Genomic DNA, 23838 nt, shown 5'->3' with positions numbered 1-23838 from the left:
CCGAGCCCAGGGTCTGGCCGGGGCCCACCTGTTGGGGTTGTACTCGAACGCTCCGACCTCCTCACTAGCCTGCAGCAGGTCCAGGATGCCAGCCGCCGAGCCACTCTCCTTCTTGACTTTGGCGTTGCGTCCGGGCTTGGTGTCCGTGTCAATGTGCAGAGAGCCCTCGTCCGAGGAGTCGTCACTGTGCTACACGGGGACAAAGGTGCTGGTCAGTGCAGGGGCGTGGAAGGAGGGTGGGGGATCACTTCTTCCCTTCAGGGAGAAACATAGGAAAGTTCTTACGGAGCCCTCTCTTTCTAATGAACATGGCCAGGGTCTGCCCAAGGCCCCGGAACTGAGGGAGGAGCCAGCCAGGCACGCGGGGCTGGCAAGGGTGCCGGGCTGTCTCTGGGACCCCAGGACCACCTCCACCATTTCTACAGCAAAGGTCTCACATGAGAGAGCCCAGTGTGAGGCTGCCACGGCAGGAGGAGCAGGGCACGGGGGAGCACCTGCAGTTCCCCAGAACTCCAGCCTCAGCTCCTGGGGCAGAGACCCCAGATCCGCAGAGAGGGCCTCTGCATGGTGGTCTTGGAGGTCATCTGAGTACAAACCCCCTCCTAACCACAGTCCCCTCCCACAGACTCCCACCCCGGGGCATCTTACTGCACCTATCTCCCCAGTGGTGCTCTGACGGGGGCCAGGCGGGTGGCTCTTCAGGTGGCCAAGGGCTCAGGCAGGCACTTGTGCCTCCTGTGCCAACCCCACATCGGAGCCCAACCCACAGCCTAAGAGCGCTGAGGAAAGGGCAGGGCGAGGCGGAGGCCCTGGTCGCCCCAAGCAGAGACACAAGGACCACCCCACTGAGCCTTGGGCCCCCCCGAGCTGGCCCCGGAAGGGGGCTCACCTTGTACACTGCCGACTCCAGCTTTGGCTTCGTGACAGGCGTGGGAAGAACCTCCTTCTTGTCCAACAAGACTGAAAGCAGAGCAGATGTGAGTCCTCCTGCATGGAGCTGGCCAGGTCCTGACCTCTCGCACGGCCAGGATGGGCCGCCCGAGCCCCTGCCCCCGCCCCGCTGCACTCACAGGACAAGTCCCTTTTCGGGGCGTTCTTCTTCCTCCTGATGGGAAACTCGTCGATCTTCAGCTCCCCGTCATCTGACACGTACTCATACTCATCCCGCACGGGCTTGGCCTTGTCCTCCTTGAAGTTCTGCAGGGCCCCAAATACACCAGGGCTCGTCGGGGGCCTGAGGGCCTTGGAGCTAGGGGGCAGAAGGACGCAGGTCAGCAGGCTAGGAGGAGCTCCCCTGGAACCCGGTCCCAGCATCCCTGGGAAGCAGTTGGTGGCAGAAGACAAGACTGCATGGTAGGAGGTCACCTGTCCCTAGAGAGGAGGTACTCCCAAGCCCACGGCCACCTCCTCAATGCCCTGTAGCCTGGCGTGTGGTCCTGATAGGCAGCTCGTGTGGTACAGAGAAAGTCCTTCTGAGAACAGGGCCCTCTGCCAGCCTGCTGGACCATCCTGACACACTCTGAATCCGGTCTTGGATGGGGAACTAGCCAAGCCTCTCATCTTTTTCTGCAAGCTGTTTTGGAAAGATACCTTCAGGGCCACGGTGTCTGCTCCCTGGCCTAAGAAATACGTAACTCATCTCTGCTGGGGCCAGGAAGGCTGCTCCAGGCAAGACGCACCCACGTGCTCAGCCCTCGCAGCTCCAGCCTGGGCCCAGGGGCCTTGGGACTCCATCAATGGCGGGGACAGCAGGGAGAAGCAGAAATGCCTGGAACTTCAAACAGGCGCAGCTGAGTTCTAAGTGAAGGGGAGGCTGGTGCGCGGACAGTGCATGGGGCAGCTGCTGCTTCCAGTGCTCTCGGAGAAGGGCCGCATCCAGACCGTGGCCTGAGAGCTGCGCCTCCAACACGCGCATGTGCACAGGGGCACGCCTAGCCAGAGTCACGCCCACCTTCCTCATCCCATCTGTAAACTCTAGGTGCCATCAAGGAACCAATCCCACTGAAAAGCCTCCCGAGACCTGGAGGCAGCGCACATCGGGGGCAAGCCCGGGGCCATCGGGTCAGGGCACCCAGACCAGACCATGCAAGCTACCACCTGCTGAGCAACCGCGGGCTCACCCAGGAAAGGACGCTGCCTCTCACCAGGCTCAGCCCTGGCACCTGCCTGCTTCTTCACCACCCCGGGGGCCTCCTCCCGTCTCCTGGGGGAGGAACCTGAGATCCAGCCATGTCACTCAGTGGCCACCACTCCCACCAGGACCTGTCTGATTCAGCAGGCAATGGGGACACCTCGGGGACATGTCTGTGCCCAGGACCGGCAGACCCTGCAGCCGGAGCCTGGAAGTCCACAGCCTGGTTCACACCACAGCACCCTGGCTCCCATCTGAGCTCCGAGGCTGGTGCCCTCCGCCTTCTCCAGGAAGCCTCCTGGCTCCCACGGAGGACAGGCCTGCACACCTAGGGGCCCACAAACCCTTCCCCGTGGTGCCCCTCACAGCCACGATTTCAGGTGCACTCAGGAGACTGCTGGGTTCACACTGCCCCGTCCCACTGGCCATGGGGCTCCCCTGCTCACCACCTCAGTGCCTTCATGACAGCCAGGCAGTCCACTGGGGCTCCCTCCCTGCCCACCGCAGGCTCCCTCCTCCCAGCTGCCCCATGGGCAGAGCTTGCTGGAAGCAGAGGCTCAGCTTTCCTGAGGCCTGGCCCTGACCCAGGCCTGGCCCTGGCCCTGACCGAGGCGTGCCATGCGCAGAGCTGCAGTGAGCGAGGTCAGCAGCTTGGAGGCAGAAGAGCCCAGCTGAGGGTACATCGGCCAAAGGCTGTTAGTGTGTGTGTGTGGTGTGAAATGCACGTGTGGCGTATGTGTGTAGTGGAGAGTGGGGTCTGTCCATGCGGGGAGCTGGGTGCACATGCTGGGCAGGGAGTGTCCACTGGGTTTCCCCAGGTGTGACAGACGTGCTGCAGTGTGCAGGGGTGTGCTGCGGGTGCCTGTGTAGGGTGTGTGAGGCACAGGATGCCTGCACAGCATCTGCATGTGCGTGACGCGGTCCCTGTGTGGCATGTGCGGTGTGTGTGGTGCGGCCTGTGGGGTCACCCCCCCACCTGAGCCCCCTCACATACCCCAGGAGTTTCTTGTTGGAGAAAGAAAAGGAAAACTTGTCCTTGTTCCCAGCCAGGGGCGACTTCTCCAGCTTCTGCTCCTCCTCCATCTTCAGTAGGGAGTCGGGTTTGCTGTTCTGAAAGCCAGAGCGGGGCCGTGGCTGAGCCCCGGGGCGGAGGCAGAGGCACCGGCCAGGAAAGTCACTCACAGTTGGGACGGCTGGCCAGCCCCAGGCCTGCAGGGCCCTCCTGGCTCCCAGGGAGCAGCGACACACACCAGGGCACTGATGGCGAAGACAGTGAAACGCCACCCACCCAGCGTGGCACGTGGGCTCTGCATCCAGGCTGCCCCACAGCAGGTGATTCTCAGCGGGGGTCGTGCGCCCTCCAGACCTGCAGAGGTGCCTCAGGGCACCGCCTGTCCAGTACCTCACCACCCTCACGCCTGCAGGGAGTCATGGACCCACCTCGGCTCACACTCACACACACACACAACCGCACCTTGTACTTCCACTTGGCCTCCGACTTGCTCTTGGTCTGCTCGCGGATCTCTAGCCGCTCCACGTCGTTCTGTGTGTGGACTAGGTCCTTGTTGGGAACACTCAGGACACTCTTTGGAGCCTAGAAAGCAGGGCATTTATGACTCAGAGGCAGACGAGGAGGATGAGTCGGGCTCCCTTGGTTTACACCATTGAAGCCTGGCCCCCAAGCCCTGGCCTCCTGGCCCCCAAGCCTTGGCCTCCTGGTCCTCAAGCCCTGGCCTCCCGGCTCCACAAGGCCCTGCCTCCTGCTGCCCTCACGTGGCTCAGCCAGCCCCTCCTCCACCTTACTGTCCATCATTCATCTGTTCATCCCTCCATGGTCCACTCAACCCTCCTTCATCCATCCACCCATCCCTCTATCCATCCGTTCTTCCACGTTTATCCTGAGAAATAAACTACCAGTGTGTCCCACTGTGACCCTGGAGGAGGGCCCCCAAGAAGCCGGTGACAGCCTCCCCCTGGAGGTCATTCACCCTCAGCGGTGCCTGGTCTCAGGGCGCAGGTTCCTGAAGCCCAGACCTCAGACCCTGGAGTCAGAGTGGGTGCCCCAGCTGGGCCTGTCCCTCTCCGGGCTCCAGTGCCGTCCACGCTGCTTCTGCAGGGACACTTCCTCCACCCTCAGGTCTCAGCCCCAGGGACAGCTCCTCGATTCCCAGGTGGGCCACCCTCCCGGAAGACCACCCCTCTCCCTGTGCTGCTTGGCCCTCCTGAGCGCAGCCCCTGCCCAACACCAGTGGTGCTAACTCCCTCTGGGCCACTGCTGGCCGGGCACCGTCTGGGCCTGACACACAGTCCGAGTGTCAGCAGGAAGTCGGCCCCAGCACGACCCTGGCACGCTCTGGGACACCACCTCATGGCTGCCCCCTCCCCGCACAGGCACAAGCCCCCGGAGGGCAAGGAGACCGCGGCCCCAGCGTCCCGCCGGCCCGGCACCCAGCAGGCCCACCTTGCCCTTCTTGGGCGGCTCCATCTTGGTCAGCGCCTCCTTGGTGTGGGCCTCGAGCAGGTCCAGGTTGGGGATGGTGGGCGAGGATGACTCCCGGCACTTCTTCCCTTTCTTCTTGCTTCCGTCCTTGAGCTTCAGAGTTTTGGGGGGCTTCGGGGGCTTGGGGGGCTTCGGGGGCTTGGGGATTTTGGATGGCTTGGGCATCTTCACAGTCTTGGGAGTCTTTTTTTTGGACACTTTCTCCAAGAGGGACCGAGGTGGGGTGGCCTCGACGGGAGACGGGGGCTCCTCCTTCTCCCTGTCCCCGTCACAGACCTCGTCCGAGGAGGCAACAACAGTCACTTCTGGTCGGACGGTCTTGGAGGCATTCTGGGATGGGAAAAGGACAGGGTCACGCAGGTCCCTAGACCAGGGCCAGGAGGGTCCCCACAGGACTCGGGAGAGGCAGAGAGGGGCCCACCCACTCCATGTGGTGACCCTACGATCTGCTCACAACACTCCATGCCGACACGTGACACACGCCCGCCCCATGCCACCCTGTGATGAGCCCACTGTCCTGGGCCATCAAGACACTCAGCCCCCCCACATCCTGTGACGCCCTCGGCACCAGATCCTCAGTCCTCCCGAGCAGGGAGGCTGCCAGGCTCACAGGGGCGGGCATCAAGAGGCTGGACACAGGGGGTTCCCCCGCTGGACGCCCCGCCACGTGGGAGCTGTGAGGCCCCATCCACCTCTCACTCCCAGTGTGCCACCACCAGAGCCCAGCCCAGCGCCAGGCCTGGGAGTGGACCCTCAGGCAGGTGAGCCACCTGGAGGGGCAGCTCTGGTCAAGCTGGCTCACAGACCCGGAGGACAGGTCAGCCCACCCTCATCCCAGGGGCATGTCCTCACCTCACTGAGCCGGATCTCTCTGGCCAGGTCCTTGATGAGCTGGGAGGGCCTGATGTGCTCGGGGAGCTCATCCTCGTGCTCGGCCAGGGCCTGCGGGACCTGGGGTCAGCACCAGCTCTACCATCTGCGGCCCCGCACCCCCTGCCCCATCCCTCCAATCTATTCCCCTCCTTCCCACCCGGACAGGACCAGGACCACCCAACTGTCCTGGGGTAAGAGGCTGCCATGGAGCACTGGGTCCTGCGCACCCCACTCCAGAGGCGATACACAGGGCTAGGACCCCACCTGAGGCTCCTGCGAGCAGCCTGTGGGGCATTTGTGGACCTAAGCCTTCTACCTGGCCAAGCAGCTGGGGTGAGGTGCAGGGGCCCCCGGACTACCCCAGTCATAAGGCCACAGGACGGCCCCGGGAGGACACCAGCTGCGCTCTCCCCACTTGCCTCACCCATGAGCAAGTCAGCTCACTGGGCTCCCTGCGTGGACTCCACCTGGTGAAAGCCCCTGTGACCCCAGCCCTGGGAGGCAGCCCCCTCCCTCAGGCTGCAGATGGCCAGGTAGCTCTGCACAAGGACAGCCCCAGGAGGAGACAAGGTTCCAAGGGTGCCCAAGGCTGAGCCAGACCCGCACCCTCTCTCTGTAGCCACAACCCAGGCAAAGAGAACACAAATGGGACGCGGGGTCCTCTGGGCCCTGTTTGAGAAACAGCATCCACTGCTCCAGGGGCCAGCACCATGGGGCATGGGGAAGGCACAGCCGGCGCAGAGCCGAGGCCACTGCAAGTTGGCTGGGCGCCTGCACCAGGTTGTGTGGCTCCTAAGTAGGAGGGCCCAACCGTGCCCCTAGCACTCCCTGTCCAGATCCAGATGCCTGGTCATTGGGCCAGCTGCTCCCAGGTCCTCCTGTCCTCTCCAGGTTCATGGTGCTGTCCCCACCATAGCCCCAGATGGGGGGGGGCACTCTCAATCTACCTATGTCTTACCCCCTCAGGAGTCCCAGATGGTTCCATCAGTGGGCAGGAGACAGCTGTCTGTGAGTGATGTAAAAGTACTCCCTGGGCCAGATGGGGCCACCCACCTGTCACCCACTGAGTAGGACATCCCTGGGTGTTGCCCCTGCCTGTCACCCACTCCCCTGTCCAAGAACACAAGTGACCTGCTACCTACCTGCTTCTTTGTCCATGACCTGAAAGCACCATTGAGAATTTTAGCTCCTTGGACTAAATGAGGGGGCAGCTGTTTCCCAGACTTGTGAGAACCTGGAGAGGAGACAGCTCATGAGCTGGGGTGGGCACCCAGCCCAGCAGCAGGCTGGAGGGCGCCCAGGGCCCTGCCTCCCAGAGGCCTCCGCCCACAGCCACCTGCCCAACTGCCAACGGTTCCTCTTGGAACCTGGGGTGTCCACCCACCTGGTGGCCTGGCCTGCCAGGGGAAGGGTCGGCCCTCCACCAGCCTCCTGCTACCTTACCCGTGGCTCGCCCACCAGGCTCCTGGAACAGGCCAGCTGGCTTGCCCTCTCCACCCCGTATCCCAGCCCTGCCCCAGCCAAGGACTGTGGGAGTGCCAGGAGATAGGCCATGGGTTGTCCCCACGGTCCTGCACCAAGCAGCCCCAAGCCCCTTCTTATTCCCAAGGGGCTATGATCAAGCTACACAAAAGCAGTACCCAGACCAGGACAGAGAGCCCCATCCCAGGTCTGTCCACCCCACAGCCAAAGGCACGGCTCAGTGCCTGCCCTGGGACGGCCGGTACCTTTGAAAGCCTCCAGCAGGTGCTTCCCCATGTACCAGCAGGCAGTTTCAAAGTTGGGAAACTGAGTCAGGCTGCCCAGTTTCAACCTCCTTTCCACCTCATATGCCCTGGAAGCCACAGCAGAAAAACATTTAGCGCAAGGAATAACAAGTCGCCACGCTAGAGGGCAAATACAGGCCACGGCCACGCTACCCAAGCCACGCCACAGCCACGAGGACCCAGAGGAACACACCGGGAGGACCGACCACATCAGGAGGATGCAGTGGGCTGCAGCTCCCGGGACCTCAGCCAAAGCCCAGGAGAGGTGGCAGCAGCTTTTAATGACCTCAAACCATCACTAGCCTGCCCAGCCCCGGCCCCTCAGGGACTGTGAGACCATGGAGCTCACGTGCCCTCCCGCCGGCCCAGCCAGGCCAACAGTGGTGCCCAGAACCATCCACAGGTTGGGCCCAGCCGGCTCAGGCCACCAACCCAGCCAGGGGAACCCCACCGCGGGCAGATGGCACTGCTGGCCCTACCTCATCTGCATCTCCACACTCAGGCTGTGGAGAAAGTGTCCCGCGAAGGCCAGGCAGTCCACAGGGGTGAGCGTGGCGTAAATCCAGCCTGCGAGAGACAGACGGGCTCCACCTTGCTCTGTGCACTCAGAGCTGCCTGTCCAGGCTGCAGACCGGTGCTGGCCTCCCCTGCCCAGGTCCTATCAGCCCATCCTGGCTGCTTACCCCCTCTGAGGGGACTGGGGACAGAACGTGACTGAGCTAGCCCAGGCCGTTGGATCGAGCCTTGCACCACACGGAGCATGAGCTAGGTCCCAGGCCTCCATCTGCAGGGGCAGGAGAAACCTGAACTGGGCTTCTGCCCTCCCTGGGAGCTGGCATCGGTCCCCAGGTTATCCTTGGGGATGGAGCCAGGGCCAAACCCCGGGAAATCCGCAGCTCTTCCTAAAATAACTGTGACTGTGAGGAAGACGGGGAGGGAAAGAGGGACCCTGGAGAGTGCAAAGATTTAGAGGCTTGGAAACCAGTCAAACTCAGAGGACATCTGGATCCTGAATTTAAATGGAGAAAGAAATATCACCGTTAGAAAATCTGAGCACTCTGGCTACTTGATGATACCGTGAACTTTTTTTTTTTTTTAATATTTATTTATTTATTTATTTATTTATTTTAGTTCTCGGTGGACACAACATCTTTGTTGGTATGTGGTGCTGAGGATCGAACCCGGGCCGCACGCATGCCAGGCGAGCGCGCTACCGCTTGAGCCACATCCCCAGCCCGATACCGTGAACTTGTGATTCATTGTTCACTTTTAAAGACAGGATACCAGGATTATAACTGTGTTACCATAAAGGGAATGAAGGCTTTCAGACAGTGGACTACTTAAAGGTGAGACCATGGAGCTAAAAGTTCTGGAATTTACCCTCACAGAAGAATCTGGGGGACACTCAGCTGCTCGGGACCTGCTTTCTCCCGCACTCGGTCAACACATCCCTTAACAAGCATCCAAGTCGGCAGCTACCTGCCCTCCTTCCTCAGCACTGGTCTCGGTGTCTTTGATGTGTGGCTGCTTCTGCCACCTTGGGCTCTCTGAGCCAGGTCTCCCAGGCTGGTGGCTCAGCCCCACAGCCCAGAGGCAGTCCCAGTGTTGACCAAACGGGATTGGCACCCAGGCCTCCTCTCTAAGGACTGGGTGGAACAGGCAGCCAGTGGCTGGGACACAGCACAGGGGACAGAGCAGCGACCAGGAGAAGGGCTGGCAAGCCCAAGCTGCGCGTTCCCGGAGCCAGCGAGCTCACCTGAGGGGATGAAGAGAGTCTGGCCCTGCTTGACGGTGCACCGGTAGCACTTGTCCACCTGGTCGGCAAAGAACATCTCGCTGTGGTTGGAGGCCGACCGCCAGCGCTCGTACAGGGAGATGTTGGCCGAGGCCGGCCGGATGAGATAGAAGATCTTCTCCCCCTGTCGAGAGAGCCCGTTGACAGACCCACAACACCAGGGCCACGGGGCAGCTCCCACCCGGGGCTGAGGATGCTGTGGGGCGGCCAGAGCCTGCCTGGCGTTGGGGACACTGAGACCCAGGGTGGCAGAGCCCCCGGGGAGACACAGGGACACAGCCCCTGGTGCTGGAGACGACAGAACACGGGGGAGCAGCGTCTGCCCAGTGCTGGGGACACTGGGGGACAGGGCAGCAAAGATGTCCTGGCGCTGCTGGACGAGTCCTGACTTGGAAAGCACCCTGACAGGCGCGTCATTCCTACCTGCAGAACAGCCACCAGGCAGGGCTCTGCACAGAGCAGTCAGACCCGAGACGTTGTGTACTGGGTCAAAGATGGGCCAGAGGACGCTGTGGCAACTGGCTCAAGGCCATCACCCCCAACCCAAGCCCCGGGGGGTCTGGAGAAGCTAAGCTTAGGGACTCTGCCGTCACTGGCATCTGGCTTTTCTCCTGGCTTCCCCCAGTGGGAGACTCCTGCTGGGGTGGCTGCCACGGGAGTCCGGGCTGTGGCTAATTCTCTTCCAGGAAGGCTCCCCAACTCCTCTACCTTCTCTGCACACGGGACCCCTGGGGTCTCACCCAACTGTCAGTGAGCCTCGGTCCCATAGGAAGAGGAGACACAAGCACGTCACTGGTCTCAGTGCACCCCTGCCCCTCTGCCCAGATGTGTCTCCACAGCCTCCTGTCCCAGGCCCGACAGTCCAGGGTCCCTCCTGTGGGGTGACCTCTGGGGGACTGCATGGACCAGGCGTGCCCTGAGTGGGGCGGCGGGGCTCACCTTGAGCACGTGGTACCAGGCAGAGGCCCCCCCAGAGTCGATGTGGAAGTCTGTGTAGCTGTCCTTCACACAGATCAGGCAGTACTTGGTCACTTTGGGCTTGGCCAGCAGAGCGTCATCAGGCCAGTAGTTTTCTACCCAGGACAGTTTCTTCACAATGTCAGGCGGCTCCACGAAGCTGGACATTCTGGGGGCAGGAAAGCAGAGTCAGGGGCGATGGGAACAGTGCTTCCGTTTTTTTTTGTTTTTTTTTTTAAGCTTGGGGCAGGCAAGGAGCAGGTCACCCGCTGTTTCCCAGCCCATGGGCCACGTGGCATGGCTCCCATTTCACAGACAGGCCAACTGAAGATGGCAGACGGTGGACTGAGCCCACTGCTGTGGCCACGCAGGCCAAGACTGCTCTTCTCCACATGCAGCAGAAAGGGAGGAGAAGGCCTGGGGACCCACCGCCCCAGGACGAGAACCCCTTCCCAGGGGGACTCCGCGCCAGCCCACATCCGTGTTCCTAAAAGGGCCTGAGGGTCCAGGTTTCTCACCGGCAACCCTCCCTGCACACCAGGGCACAGTCAGACCCCGCTGGCTCATACCCACGGGGTGTGGGGGCAGGCGAAGAGAGCCTTGATTCCACTGAATGTCACTGTCCTGCATAGACTGCCTGATACCGCATCAAATGTCAAGGCCAGCAGCAACTGGGTGGGACATTCTGGCCACCCTGGAGAACCAGGTCTTGGAGCTTTTTACTGCCTCAGGCCATATAGGTTCTCCTGTCCCCTCGGCTCCATCTGAAGCTCCTTCCCAGCCCCCCGCGTCCCCATCTCCACCTCGGCGTGAAGCCACGCGCACTCTGATGACATCCTCTTTAAACAAAGGCTGGACTTCCCACACCACAAGTGGCACTCAGTCACCCCTCACAGTCTCCGTTCCCAGCCTCCTCCCACTTCCTCAACGTGGCTGGTCCAGATGTCTGCCCTGGGGACCGCCTCCCCATGGGAGGGTGGCATACGACAGGCCTGACTGGCCCTGGCGGCCTCTCTACTGGTCTGGACTACGCACGACTGCTACCGCGACCACCTCTTGGTGACAGTGTGACTCCGTGGAGCCCAGGCCTGCCGGAAGCCACCAACTCCAGCTCACCCAGGAAGCCGGCTGCAGTTGGACCTGGACCCCTAAGGTCACTGGCTCTTGGCCCCTCTCTCCCGCTCAGTGTTCCCTGGCCTCCAGGTGTGACCCTTCTCAGCAGATGCTAGAGCCCCAGGACCGAGAAGAAATGAAATATTTTTATCCGTGTTTCTCCTGATCAGTGGAAGGGAGTTCTCTTTTTTCTTTTTTTTTTTTTCTACCAGGGATTGAGCCCAGGGGCATTTTACCACTGAGCCACATCCCGTGGCTTAGGGTCTCACTTTTGCAGAGGCTGGCTTTGAACTCACGATCCTCCTGCCTCAGTCTCCTGAGTTTCTGGGATTACGGGCGTGTACCATTGCACCCAGCAAGTTCTCTATCTTAGAGACCCTAAATCAAAACAGTGTCACAGTCCCAAGCCTGGTCCTGCCACCCTGACCCCAACAGTTTCAGCCACAGACCCTCACCCTTAAATCTCCAGCCACCTTCTCACGACCACCCCCCACAGAGTTCTCAGGCCCCCAGTCCATGCCCTGAGCTACTGCTGCACTCAGGAGGGGGTCCCTGGCCTGTAAGAGGGTTCCCTGCCCCCAGTGAAAGGCGCTGCCTGCAGGAAAGGGTCCCTGCTTCGGCCACCTGGGTCTTCCTCATCGGGATCTGGCCTAGCCTTTTGCACAGGGCTCACTGAAAGTGCCTGCTGACTCCACGTCCTGACACAGCCCGGAAGTCCTCTCTTTGGCTTGGCCCCTCGGGTATCCAGTCGGCCCTTCCTCTGAGCTGGAGAGGATCCCAGCCTCCTGTGGGCCCCGAGGCTGCCGTGGTGTGAGGCAGGCGCTTGGAGGACAGGCAGCTGGCCCACGGCTCTCAACCCACCACACCATGGGCATCGGCAGGGGTGCTGCACACTGGTCACCGCAGGCCCCGAGGGCTGCCCCAGATGCCCGTGGGCCTGGGCCTCATCTTGGTGGGCCTGGCCAACCTCTGGGGGATGACCGGCCAGCCAGACATGGCTGCCCTCCCAGTCTTGCCGCGGCCCTGGCCCACACCAGGAGAACACTCAGGTGCACGAGAGCTCGGTAAGAGCCTCAGACTGTGTCTGGGGACACAGGTGGCAAAACACATCCCTGAGAGGCCCAAGGAGAAGCTCCAGGCCAAAGCACCATCTAGTTCTGTCTGTCACCAGGTGTCTCTGGGGAAGGACCCCAAGAGCAGGGCAGCAAAGGAAGCTGCTGGAGAAATGACTCCGTGTGTCCCAGGGACCAGCGCCACACACGGCTCGGAGTGCAGCCTTGGGAACAGTCTCGTGCACAGGCAGGCAGCTGCCCTCTCTGTGACCAAAGGCCATCCCTTTGTGCCTTTGCTGTCAGGAGGCTCAAACCAAACCCAGTGTCCAGTCCCCTTCCTTCTGTGGCCCTGGGCCCAGCCTGTAATCTTCCTGGGTGTGGTTTTCTTTGATTTTTCCCCACGACCTCTATGCACACGGGTCACCTCGGGAGCTTTCTGGAAGCAGACGTGGTGGGAATGATGCAAGAACAAAATCCCTCCTAGCCACTCCTGCCCATGGTGACGGGTGTTCCAGGTCTTCCCCAAGGGGCCAGCTGGAGGGCAGCGGAACTGAGGGTCGGGGGTGGGCAGGGCAGGCTCTGACCACGGCCAAGTACGCAGTCCTGGAGGCGAGCAGGGTCCTGAGGAGAGGACGGAGGCCGCGTGTGACCAGCTTAGTGGCTGTGGGATGGGGACTGCGTGGCCCGAGGACTGCGTGCAGCTCCTGCCCAGCCAGCAGGCCCTGGGTTCCGGCCCCAGCATCACCCACAAAACCAAAACCACCACCTGGAGCTCTGGAACCATGGGACGAGGTCCACAGGGCCACCCGTGTGGGACCTCATCACCTAAGCAGTGAGGGGAGCCAGGCTGGGGGAAACAGGGCAGGCGGGCGCAGGGTAGGCGGGCAGTGGGACTTCCTGTGAATGCAAGTGTCTGCGTATGTGTTTGAGGGTGTAAGTGTGCCAGGGATGCGTAGTGGGTGTGTCAGTGGGTGAGTGTGACAGTGGTTCAGCATCTCAGTGACGTATGGGTAGATGTGTGGTGCGCGTGCCTGTGGTTGTACGTGAGAGTGTCATGAGTGTGTTGGTGAGTGTGTCATACATTGGCGTGTCAGGAGTGTGTCACTGTGTTCGTCCTGGAAGAGACCACTCCACACCTCACCAAGGGTCCCTGGCCGGGGACGGGCCTCCTCTGGTTGCTCTCTTATCCACACTATTCACACTCCCATACTTGAAAAGAGAAACAGGAAGAACCAGCGTGTGCCGCGGCCAGCACGTCACACTCCCGTGATGTTTGCCCTGTAGCAGGGGTCAGTCCCCAAGCCAGGCCCCTCTAGCCCCCACTTCCAGGGTGGCTCGGTCACCTGGTGTCGGAGAACTCGAGGTTGGTGACGTTGAGGACCCGCTTGCGGTTGGTGCTGTAGTAATAGTCCACGAACTCCTTCAGCTTCATCTTGCAGTCCTTCTGCTTGGTGACGTCTGTCACGTCCACGCTCCGCTCTGGCCCTGGGAAGCCGCAGGAGGACATGAGAACACCAAGGAAGTGACGTGGCTTCCCTTGAACCCAGGGGACACACGCCCTCAGTGCCTCGCATGTGGCGTGGGTGGGTCTGGCCCTGAGGCTCTGGGTGCTGAACTCTCCTGCCTGCCATTCCCCGGGATTCAAAGTGCCCAGTGCTCCCTTCCCCCATCACAGGACCCAGAGGTGGTGAGCGTTGGGCCTCAGGCAGGGCAGCCGGGTCCCCTGGTGAGCATGCAGATGCCAAGTCAACTTGCATCTCAGACCGACAGTGCATTTCAGTGTAAGCACACCCTGAACGCCACCCGGACACGTTAGTTCTGGACTTTAAGGACTATGACGTCAAAACCCTTCAATTTGAGGGCCATGCCACGGTTTGGATAAGTGTCCCCCAAGGCCCATGAGGTTTGGTCCTCAGCCTGTGGTGCCACTGGGAGATGGCAGAATCTCTAAAAGGAGGAGCCTTGTGGGAGGTCCTTAGGTCATGCCCTTGAAGAGGACTGTGGGATTCTTGTCCTTCTTCCTTCCTCTTTTCCTGGCTCGTGACATAGCAGCTTGTTCTACCCACCATGACCTGGCACACTTGGTCCAAAGCTATGGGACCAAACCAAAATAAACTGTTAGGGGTTAGATGTGGTGTCCCCAAAAGCTCATGTGAGAGACAACACAAGAAGGTTCAGAGGAAAAACGATTGGGTTGTAAGAATCTTAACCTGATAGGGATTAACTGAATGGTAACTGAAGTGGTGGGGTGTGGGCTGGAGGAGGTGGGAATTGGGGGGTGGCTGCAGGAGGTGGGAATTGGGGGGTGGCTGGAGGAGGTGGGAATTGGGGTGTGGCTGGAGGAGGTGGGAATTGGGGGGTGGCTGCAGGAGGTGGGAATTGGGGTGCGGCTGGAGGAGGTGGGAATTGGGGTGCGGCTGGAGGAGGTGGGAATTGGGGGGTGGCTTTGGGGATATATTTACATCTGCCAGTGGAGTTTCTCTCTCTGCTTTCTGATCACCATGAAAGCCACTTCCCTCTGCCACACTCTTCCGCCATGCTGTTCCTGCCTCACCCGGAGCCCTGAGGAATGGAGCCAGCTGTCTATGGATTGAGACCTCTGAAACTGTGGGCCCTCAAATAAACTCTTCCTCCTCTACAGTTGTGCAAGCAAGGTCATTTCGTCACAGCCGCCAAAAAGCTGACTAAAACATAAACCTTTTTTCCTTTTTAAGTTATTGCTCAGGCATTTTGTTCTAGTGACAGACAGCCAACTAATATAGGTACTTCGCTATTCTAAAAATCCAGCAATTGAAAAATTAGGGGAAAAACATTGATCCTGCCTTTTCTGAGGTTGTGATGGAGTTTCCATCTTTTAAAGGTTCCACCATCTCCCAACAGTGCCACAGGCTGGGGACCAAGTCTTTAATACATGAGCCTTTGGGGGACATTGATATAAACCATAGCAGTGCTCCCGGAGTGCAGGATTCCTGACTTTAGTCTAAAGTGTAGGTGTGTGCCATGTCTTCTCCAGGATTGCCAGATAACTGAAGAGGAAAAGTTCTTTATGGAAGATCCATGATCAAGAGGAGAAGGAGAACAGAAGGAACTAGCAAGCTGGCCCCTTGCCAGGGCGCAGCGGATAGTTGGAAGGGAGCTGAAGGCCACTGGGTGACCTCCAGGGTGGCATCACCAAGGTGTACGGCAGGTGACAGGTGTCCTCACAGATGGGGGCACACCCATCCAGAAGGAGATGTGCCCAGCCTGAGCTCCATCTCCACAGGACCCTGAGCCTGAGTTTACAGGAAGCCCCAGGGACAGAGAGACCCAGTGAGCCACGCCACAGGGACACTGACCACCAACTCCCAGATGTGAGAAGTTCTGCCGACCCACAGTCCCTTTCTCCAATAAACCAAAACAATGGGAGCAGGTGGGAGCTGTCAGAGAGGAGAAGAGACTTCAAGGACACAAAAATGCAAGGCACCGTGTGGATGTGGTTTGAATTTGGATGCCAACAGCCAAATGGAAGGAGGCTCTTTGGAGGGAACTGGGGAGAACCAACCTGGGTCTTCAATACTATGGAGGAATTATCATTAGCACTACGGAGTGTGAGGATGAAATTGTGATCACACATTTTTAAAAACCTGTTACAGCTACACACTGAAGTTTTTATGGGCAAAAAGATGTATGTGGAGATTTGCTTTAAAACCCTGCAGTGGTGAGGAGAGTGGGGTTGGCAGACAACCAACAGAAAGCTGGGGGCTCGTGGCCAGTGCCGGGTGCACAGGGCTCGCTGTCACTTTGGAAGTGTTTTTTAAAAATTCCACAATTTTTTGTTTTAAATTAAGGGGAAAAAGAAAGACTGTAGGAAGCAATAAATACCACTAAGGACCACTTCTTCCTGCCTCCGCAGGGACACCCATGGAGGGGCCAGGGCCCTTGTGGGTCCCCACTTCTCAGGGCTGGCAGCAGGATGAAACCTGCTCCTACGTGGGAGGAGCCTGGACAGGGCCCAGGGCCGGGCAGTGCGCACTGGATACTGGTGCTCCCACTGCGCTCCCTGCCCAGCAGGACAGCCAGGCCTGGTGTTAGAAAGAGGACGGCACCCCTGACAGGCAGACTGGCCTCCTGTGCCTGGCAGGACCAAGGCGCCCAGAGACGGCCAAGACGAGGCCACTCTCCAGCACGGCAGAGCAAGGCGGCTGTGAACTGCCATGTCCCTGTCTACGCATGGCTGCGTGCGCAGTGGCCCAGTGGCCCGTCGCCTGCCCTCCCTCCTGAAGAGGACGGCACAGAACAAGCCTCGTCCACAGAGCCCAACACCGCCAACCGCAGCCAGGGAGGAGGCCTCCTGACCCCTCTCCGAGACTCCCCAGCGGTCCCCTCGGGGTATGTCCTTCTCCCTGCGTGAGTCTGAGGGCCCGTCCTGGGAAGCCCCAGTGTGCACCTGTGGCCCCTGTCCACTGCCAAAATGGACCGTGGCAGCTTCCTGGGGGTGCTTCCGTGTGTCCGGTGGCTTTCACAGATGATCTCGCTTTAACCCCCAACACCCCTGACCGTGGGCTTCACAGACGTCCAGGTCAGAGTGAAGGGGCTGCTGGGCTGCAGGGCCTCGCCCACACCCGCACCCTTTCCCCTGCTGGGTGCTGTGTTTCCAGGACTTCTCCTCCTTCCCCACCAGCCATTCCCAGGACCCCCTCCCATGAACACCCGAGTCCAGCCACCGAGGAGCCCAACCTGCCAGAGTGACCCCAGGGGTGCTGCCTCACGTCTGCCACACAGACACCCTCCTCCCCCTGCACGGGCCCTGACAGAGTGTCACAAGCTGCAGCTCTATACGGACACGCAAGGCAGCTGCCACCAGCATCAGCAGGAACTAGCAGAACCCTGGAGAGGTCAGTGGCCCTGGCACTGGGGAAGCAGATCATGGCGTAGGGAAAGCAGGCCTGGACCCAGCTGGCAGCCAGGGCAGGGGAGGGACCCACGTTCCCACCACCTGATACCTCGCCATAGTGGGATTCAAGACTGGGAGAATCAGGGGGCCCCGGACCAGCCCCATTTTGTAGCCAGGGTCATGCAGAAGGAAATGGGCCTGCCGGGCTTCTATGTCCAGGATGTGGCCACAGTGCTGGGGAGGTCTGCCCCGGGCAGTGGATGACCCCCCCGCCTCACAACTTCAGACCCCCATGAGATGGGAAGGGGACAGCACTTACCCACGTAGTTCTCCACGTCACTGACATAGAACGTGGGGGCGGGGACAGCCAGGCCCAGCCCGTCTTTCTTAGGGACAAGGATGGGTTCCGTGAAGCCATGTTCCTCCATGTAACCCAGGGTGAGCTGGCTGCCGGGCACCCGGGACACCACATCTTCAGCACTGCAGGGGAAGGGCAGCTCAGAGGCCCTGTCATAGCTGCCGGCGCCAGACAGGTCTGGACAGGGCCCCGGCAGGAGGGGCCCAGCACCTTCTGGCCATGAGCCTCCCAGGCCACTGAAGGAGGCTGGCCCACAGCACCTCCCTGGGGCCACCAGCGCAGTCACAGGCAGACATGGTGCCAGCTCTTGTACCCCCACCACCAGGCACCCTGCTCCCATCATTGAGATCAGGGCCCATGGTGACAAGGGACACTGAGACTGCCACATCCCTGCAGACCACTGCCCTTCCTGTTATCCCCACAGCCTGGTTGGGATCCCCTCCGACTGCCCAGCCCCAGCCCCAAGGGTGAGGACAAGAGCAGGTTCTCCCACGGCCTCTGGGTGGGCTGGGCCACACAGGAGTAGTGTCCAGGGACAGCCCCAGCAGGTAGGACTCAGGGAGCCCAGGCCTGAAAGCCCATTCCCACCTCCCACCAGAGCCCTGGGACACGGCGTGACAACACAAGGCTTTGGGACCACCACCTCCTCGCCCTGGGTGGGGATCCCTCGCCAGAGCTGGCAGCTGCCCAGCGTGGCCACTCCCAAGGCCCTCGCAGCCTCTCCCTCACCCGCCTGGGGACCTGGTGTCCCCATCACCTTGACAGGACTTGCCAAGCTCTGTGCAGCCGGACTCCACCCAGCTAAAATAGTGGCCACCAGGGTCAGCGCTGACAAGGGAAGGAGCCATCAAAACGGTGGACAGAGTCCATGACCCCAGGAGGGACCCAGAAGAGGCTCCATGGCTGGGAGGGCCTTGAACAAAGCCCCACAGGGAGGTGGCTGTGAAAATCAGGCCTCTTCCACCTCCCACGCTGCCCAGCCCTGTCTGCCCCACACTTCTGCCCCAGAAGAGGTGGCAAGGCCAGGACCAGGCATCCGCCAGAATGGCCACTGTGACCTTCCCAAGGGTATCCAATCCTGGCCTGCCCCCTACTGGACACTGCTGCCCCCACAAGGCCAGAGGCATGAGGAGGTCCACAGGCAGAGGGGTCCAGTGGCAGTCTCAGAGCCTGGACAGGCCCTGACAGTCTTCCAGGGGAAGCGGGAGCCCAAAGAGAATGTGGGTTCCCCGGCCACCACACAGTGGACGCCCTCCCCGCCCCACCCCGGTGTGTGGGCACCGTCCTGGGTCCAGGCTGTGCTGGAGGAGCCCCTGCCGGGAGGCCCTGAGAACAGGCTCCATCAGAGAAGGGGCCTAGGAGTGGGGACAGAAGTCGCGTCACCAGGGCCTCAGGGCGTAGAGCAGAGGGCAGGTGTGAGGAAGGACAGGGGGCTGGGCACTGGAGGGCCGTCCACCTGGCCAGGGCTCGTGTTGCAGGCACAGAGCGTGGACAAGTTGCAGCAGGGTGGTGACAGCCCGTGGTTCTGCCCACGGCTGGGGGGACAGGGGACTACAGCAGAACCAAGACAGGAGCAGGAGGAGGCTCGGGACCTCCCTCGGCGGGTGCCTGGAGAGTGAGCAGGCGGAACGAGGGGGCTCAGGAGATGCCAACACCCACTGCTCCGTCACCCGGGGGTGAGGGAAGAGGGCCAAGGTGGGTGGCAGGGGACTGGTGTGAGAGGAGGGACCATGGAGAAGGGGAGTGGGGAGCAAGGAGCAGACCTTGCTGAGCTGGGGACATGTTTGGTCTGAGGTGTGTGTCGGATTCTGCAGTGGAACCACAGGCCAAGAGCTCAGAACAGCTAGAAGAGGAGACAGGTGTGGAGCCTCAGGGCGGGGCCAGGAACAGAGCCCCTGGCAGGTGACGCCCCAGGGAGGGGAGTCAGCAGGAGAGAAAGCAGGTGGGGGAGGAAGACTCAAGAAAGCACAGGGCTCCAGCGAGAAGAGGGCGGCAGCCTCCAGTGCTGGGGGTGGGTGGGTTGGTTTGTCTGGGCACTGGGGATTGATCCCAGGGGTGCTTAACCGCTGAGTTACATCTGCAGCCTTTTTAATTTTTTGAGACGAGGTCTGGCTAAATTGTTTGGGGCCTCACTAAGTTGCAGAGGCTGGCTTTGAACTTGTGAGCCTCCTGCCTCAGCCTCCCAAGTCACTGGAATTACAGGTGTGTGCCACTGCTCCCGGCCCAGCTTTGCCCAGAAGTCAGTTCAGATCAGGATGGAAGAGGGCCCGCCGGCTGGACCACAGGGTAACAGTGCTAAAGATGAACCGGCAGGAGTAACAGGAAGGTGAGAAAGAAGAAAATGTCCCGAGACTGCTGTGGGGCGGCTGGGGAACACCAAGGTCACTCCAGGAAGCTTTGGAAGCCAAGAGAAATTTCTCCTCTACAGGGTCATCCATGGAAAGCTGCCCTTGATAATCTCCACCTCTTTTATCCCTGGGGAGAATTCCAAATTCACATTCATCCACAGAGCAGGAAGCCCAAATGGGATCCGGAGCTATGAAGTTCACGGGGCCACAGTAAACGGCACTTACAAAACCAAGTGGCAGCTTGGGACATGCCAGAGACCCTGGAAGACCACCCCTCTGAAGAACCAAGCCCCACAGAAGCAGGTGAACACCAGGAGGAAGTCCACAGAGACACCAGGCAAGAGGAAATCCCAAGAGCTGAGGGAAACAGAACGGCTGAAAAAGAAATTCTAAAACATCTCCAACACATTACAAGTCAGAAAACAAAAGGATCCGGTAAAGAACAGGGAGTGTGAAAAAGGAACAGAAAAGGACACTGGAAAGGAACTTCATAGAAATTCTAAAAATAGAAATTTGACTGAGATTTTCCAAACCCAATGGATGCATTCAATGGCAACTTGCTGAACAGAAGAAAGTGAATTTGAAGAAAGATTTGAAAAATGACAAAGGTCATGCTGAAGAAATGCTATTGAAAGGGAAAATAGAATACTTTACAGAATTCAGACATGACTTCTCAGATTAAAAATGTGTACAGAGTTCCAATCAGGAAAAACAAACAAACAAAAAAACGCGCACATAGAGTTATCAGCGTCCACTATGGTACATCAAAGACCAGACTATCTTCAGTGTTTTCAAAGGAGCGGGGAAATACCACATTATTTATCAGGAAAAACAAAAAGCCCAGCAACAAGACTGACAGCAGACATCATGAGCAACATGAGATGTCAAAAGATGATAAAATAGTATCTTCAAGGAGTAAAAGGAAAATAACTTTAACTCTAGAACTAGAGATCAATTTCAGGATATTAGAATCATTCAAGAATAAGGATGAAATGAAAACACCGTCAGACAAAAAGAGTATATTTTTCATAGGCTTTTGCTAAAAGAACTAATAAAGGCTATTTATTATTCAACAAGAGGGAAATCAAAACTAGAAGGCAGGAGTAGGATTCAAGAAACAATGGAGCCAGGCATTAGGAGCTTCTTAGGAGGCAGAGGCAGGAGGATCACAAGTTTGAGGCCAGCTTAGGCAACCTTGTGAGAACTTTTCTCAAAAGAAAAATGAGAGGGTGGGCATGTAGTTTAGTGGTAGAGTGTCCCTGGGTTCAATCCCCAGTGCTTCCGAGAGAGAGAGAGAGAGAGAGAGAGAGAGAGAGAGAGAGAGAGAGAGAGAGAGACCGAGACCAAGAGATAGAGAGACAAGAGAGAGAGAGGAAAAAAAGAAAATTTTAAAAAAAGAAGAAGAAAGAAAAAACAAATGATGGAATGTTGATCTGCAGTCCATACAATTCCTACCAAAACGTGGAATGTGAACGGAATGCAAGGCACCCACAGGACACCTCGCCACTTCTCAATTCACTTCAAAGCTTACGACAATCAGGACCACACAGCCCAAGCACAAGCAGAGACCTGCAGAGCCATGGAACACAACAGAGAGTCCAGAGGTCCACCCTCACATCCATGGTCAAGTGCCCAGACAGACCAACAGGAAAGGGCAGCCTTCTCAGGGAGAGGTGCCGGGACCCTGGAGATCCACACGCTGAAGAACGGCAGAGCCCCCACCTCACAACATAGACAAATTAAAGCAGAATGAGTCAAAGACCTAAATAAAAAGCTCAGGCTACAAAAACTGTCGAAGACCAAAGCGTGAATGCTCAAGATCTTATATGAGGTGATGCTTTCACAGAAGTGGCACCAAAAGCCCAAACAATAGAAAAATTGGACTTCACCAAAATCAAAACTTTAGTGCTTCAAAGGACACTATCAAGAAATCAAAAAGAGAACCTGTAGCATGGGGTGGGGGGATCTGAAAAGGAATGAGTATCTGGAATAGGTAAAAAGAGATTTTCCCCCCTTTGGGCCAGAAATTGAACCCAGGGGCGCTCAGCCACTGAATCATATCCCCAGCCCTTTTCATTTTTTGAGACAGGGTCTTGCTGAGTTGCTTAGGGCCTCCAAAGTGGCTGAGGCCGGCTTTCAATTCGCAATCCTGCCTCAGCCTCTGGAGCTGCTGGGATTACAGGCGTGTGCCACCACGCCCTGCTGGAATATGTAAAGAACTCCTACAACTTAATTATAAAAAGATAAATAACCCAATTAACGTGAGGTGCTTCGAACAGTGTGGAACTTGACTTGTGGCTTCAACTCCAACACATACAGAGCTTGAAAGCTGACACTCCCATCCTCACAATAAAAAAGCCAAATAAACCAAGAACCAACAACTTTTCTCAGGTTCATCGGGGAATTGGCGTTACAGGGCAAACCACCATCACCAAATCTGAGGAAACAGGAAAATAAAGAAAATCACAGGCAAGACTTGCCTCACTTGGAGCAGGAGCTGCTAACTGGTGGGAATTTTAAATGGTAATTCTTTTGGACAAACAGCTGGAAGTTGAGTATAGACCAGCTTATGAGTTAAAAAGTCCCCACCCAGGGTGGTGGTGTGGGGGTGGGGGGCATACTTTCATCAATTCAGAAACCACCAAGTACTCAAGGTCAAGATCCCCCTTAGAGGGCACAGTGGCATGTGCCTGTCATCCCAGAGGCTTGGGAGGCTGAGAGTGGAGGATCTCAAATTCAAAGCCAGCCTAAGCAATTTAGCAAGGCCCTAAGAAACTTAGTGAGACCCTCTCTAAATAAAAAATTTTAGAAAGGGGTCGGTGATGTGGTTCAGTGCACATGGGTTCAATCCCTGGTAACAAAAACAAAATAGAAAACAAAGATCCCTCTTGACCCAGGCTGGGGAAAGGGAAAAGAAATCATTTTTAAATACACCTAGAATGTTCTCCAGAACCAAGCTCTACCATCCAGGGGAAATCACTTTACCAGGCCTTTCTAGGACAGGAAGAAGGGAAATAAGCCAAGTCCGGCCCCTTCCAGCCATGCCGTCTCGGGTCTCAGGTAAGGGTGGTGCCGGAGACAGAGAAATGCTTCCAAAGGTCACAGCCCAGAAACTCAGGCCAACGAAAGCACTGAGAATTGACCATGAAATCACAGAGCACGTCGGTTCCCCACAGCCTGACCACCTGGTAAAACAGAAGTCCAAAAGGCTGTAGAATGGATCAAACGAGACAAGACTCCTCTCTTGGCCTTAGAGATGCACTTTCAGGGGCGGGAGACCTGCCACAAAGAGGTCAGGAACTGAATCCGCTAGAAAGAAAAGTTTCCCAGAACCTAGTAACACCTTGAGTGACCAGTCTTTGCCCCTGACCCGGGCAGTCCAGTGGATGACAAGGTGCACGAGCATCCTGAGGTGGTGGTTTCCACCCGCTGCATGGGCCTGGGTCCGGCTGACCTCCTCCAACACCAAGTTGCACTTCTCCTTGATATAAAAGCCCAGACCAACTTTCCCTCAAAGGAATGACAGCGTGATCAAATGGAACTTCTTCTATTCTCTGATCTGCAAATCTATTCTGCACCTTGGCAGAATAAAAACACCTTGGCTTTTATTTTAACCTTGGTCATGATTTCTTAGTCGACAGACCACACGGGGGCCACTCCTTTGGGAGTTGTCCCTCTGCGGAGTCCCTTCTCTTCCCTGTGCCGAGCATTCTAAATTCTAAAGACGAGCAGCACCTAACTTTACAGTTACGGTGAGCACACAGTGACACAACTGTAACTTTAGAGTTACAGTGAACTATAACTGTAACTACATTTACAGAACCCAGAACATCTGTCGACTTTCAGATAAGATCTGCGTGTGTGTGTGTGTGTGTGTAACAGGGCCCTCCTTATTCTTTAATTCTGTGCATCACTAACACAGTCAATTGTATGTTTAACTTCTAGAAAATATGGTTGTAACTAGACCTCGGGGGTCAAGGTCAATTGCAAATTTTCAGTGGGGGGCGGCGTCAGCCAGGAGACATGTGAGATGATGAAGACCCTGCTCAGCATGTGACCTCTCTGCCCAGTG

At 58.2% G+C, this 23838-nt stretch overlaps 1 protein-coding gene across 1 annotated transcript in view; it reads right to left on the bottom strand.

Annotated features, from left to right (window-relative positions):
- Positions 1-23838, bottom strand: part of Phf2 (PHD finger protein 2) — a 99786-nt gene that overhangs the window by 10987 nt on the left and 64961 nt on the right. The window contains exons 4-17 of the mRNA XM_026406930.2: positions 17380-17540; positions 13531-13672; positions 10005-10191; positions 9027-9189; positions 7750-7837; positions 7232-7338; positions 6647-6738; positions 5484-5573; positions 4593-4961; positions 3606-3725; positions 3126-3241; positions 1071-1249; positions 890-960; positions 29-189 (exon numbers count right to left, since the gene is read on the bottom strand). Of these exons, the coding sequence (XP_026262715.1) occupies positions 29-189; positions 890-960; positions 1071-1249; positions 3126-3241; positions 3606-3725; positions 4593-4961; positions 5484-5573; positions 6647-6738; positions 7232-7338; positions 7750-7837; positions 9027-9189; positions 10005-10191; positions 13531-13672; positions 17380-17540 (2046 nt within the window). The remainder of the gene's footprint in view (positions 1-28; positions 190-889; positions 961-1070; positions 1250-3125; positions 3242-3605; positions 3726-4592; positions 4962-5483; positions 5574-6646; positions 6739-7231; positions 7339-7749; positions 7838-9026; positions 9190-10004; positions 10192-13530; positions 13673-17379; positions 17541-23838) is intronic.

The sequence above is a fragment of the Urocitellus parryii genome, chromosome 13 (assembly GCF_045843805.1).
Source record: "Urocitellus parryii isolate mUroPar1 chromosome 13, mUroPar1.hap1, whole genome shotgun sequence".
Taxonomy (NCBI): Eukaryota; Metazoa; Chordata; class Mammalia; order Rodentia; family Sciuridae; genus Urocitellus; species Urocitellus parryii.
The sequence above is the reverse complement of the archived record's forward strand: the minus strand, read 5'-3'. Positions and strand labels throughout refer to the sequence as shown.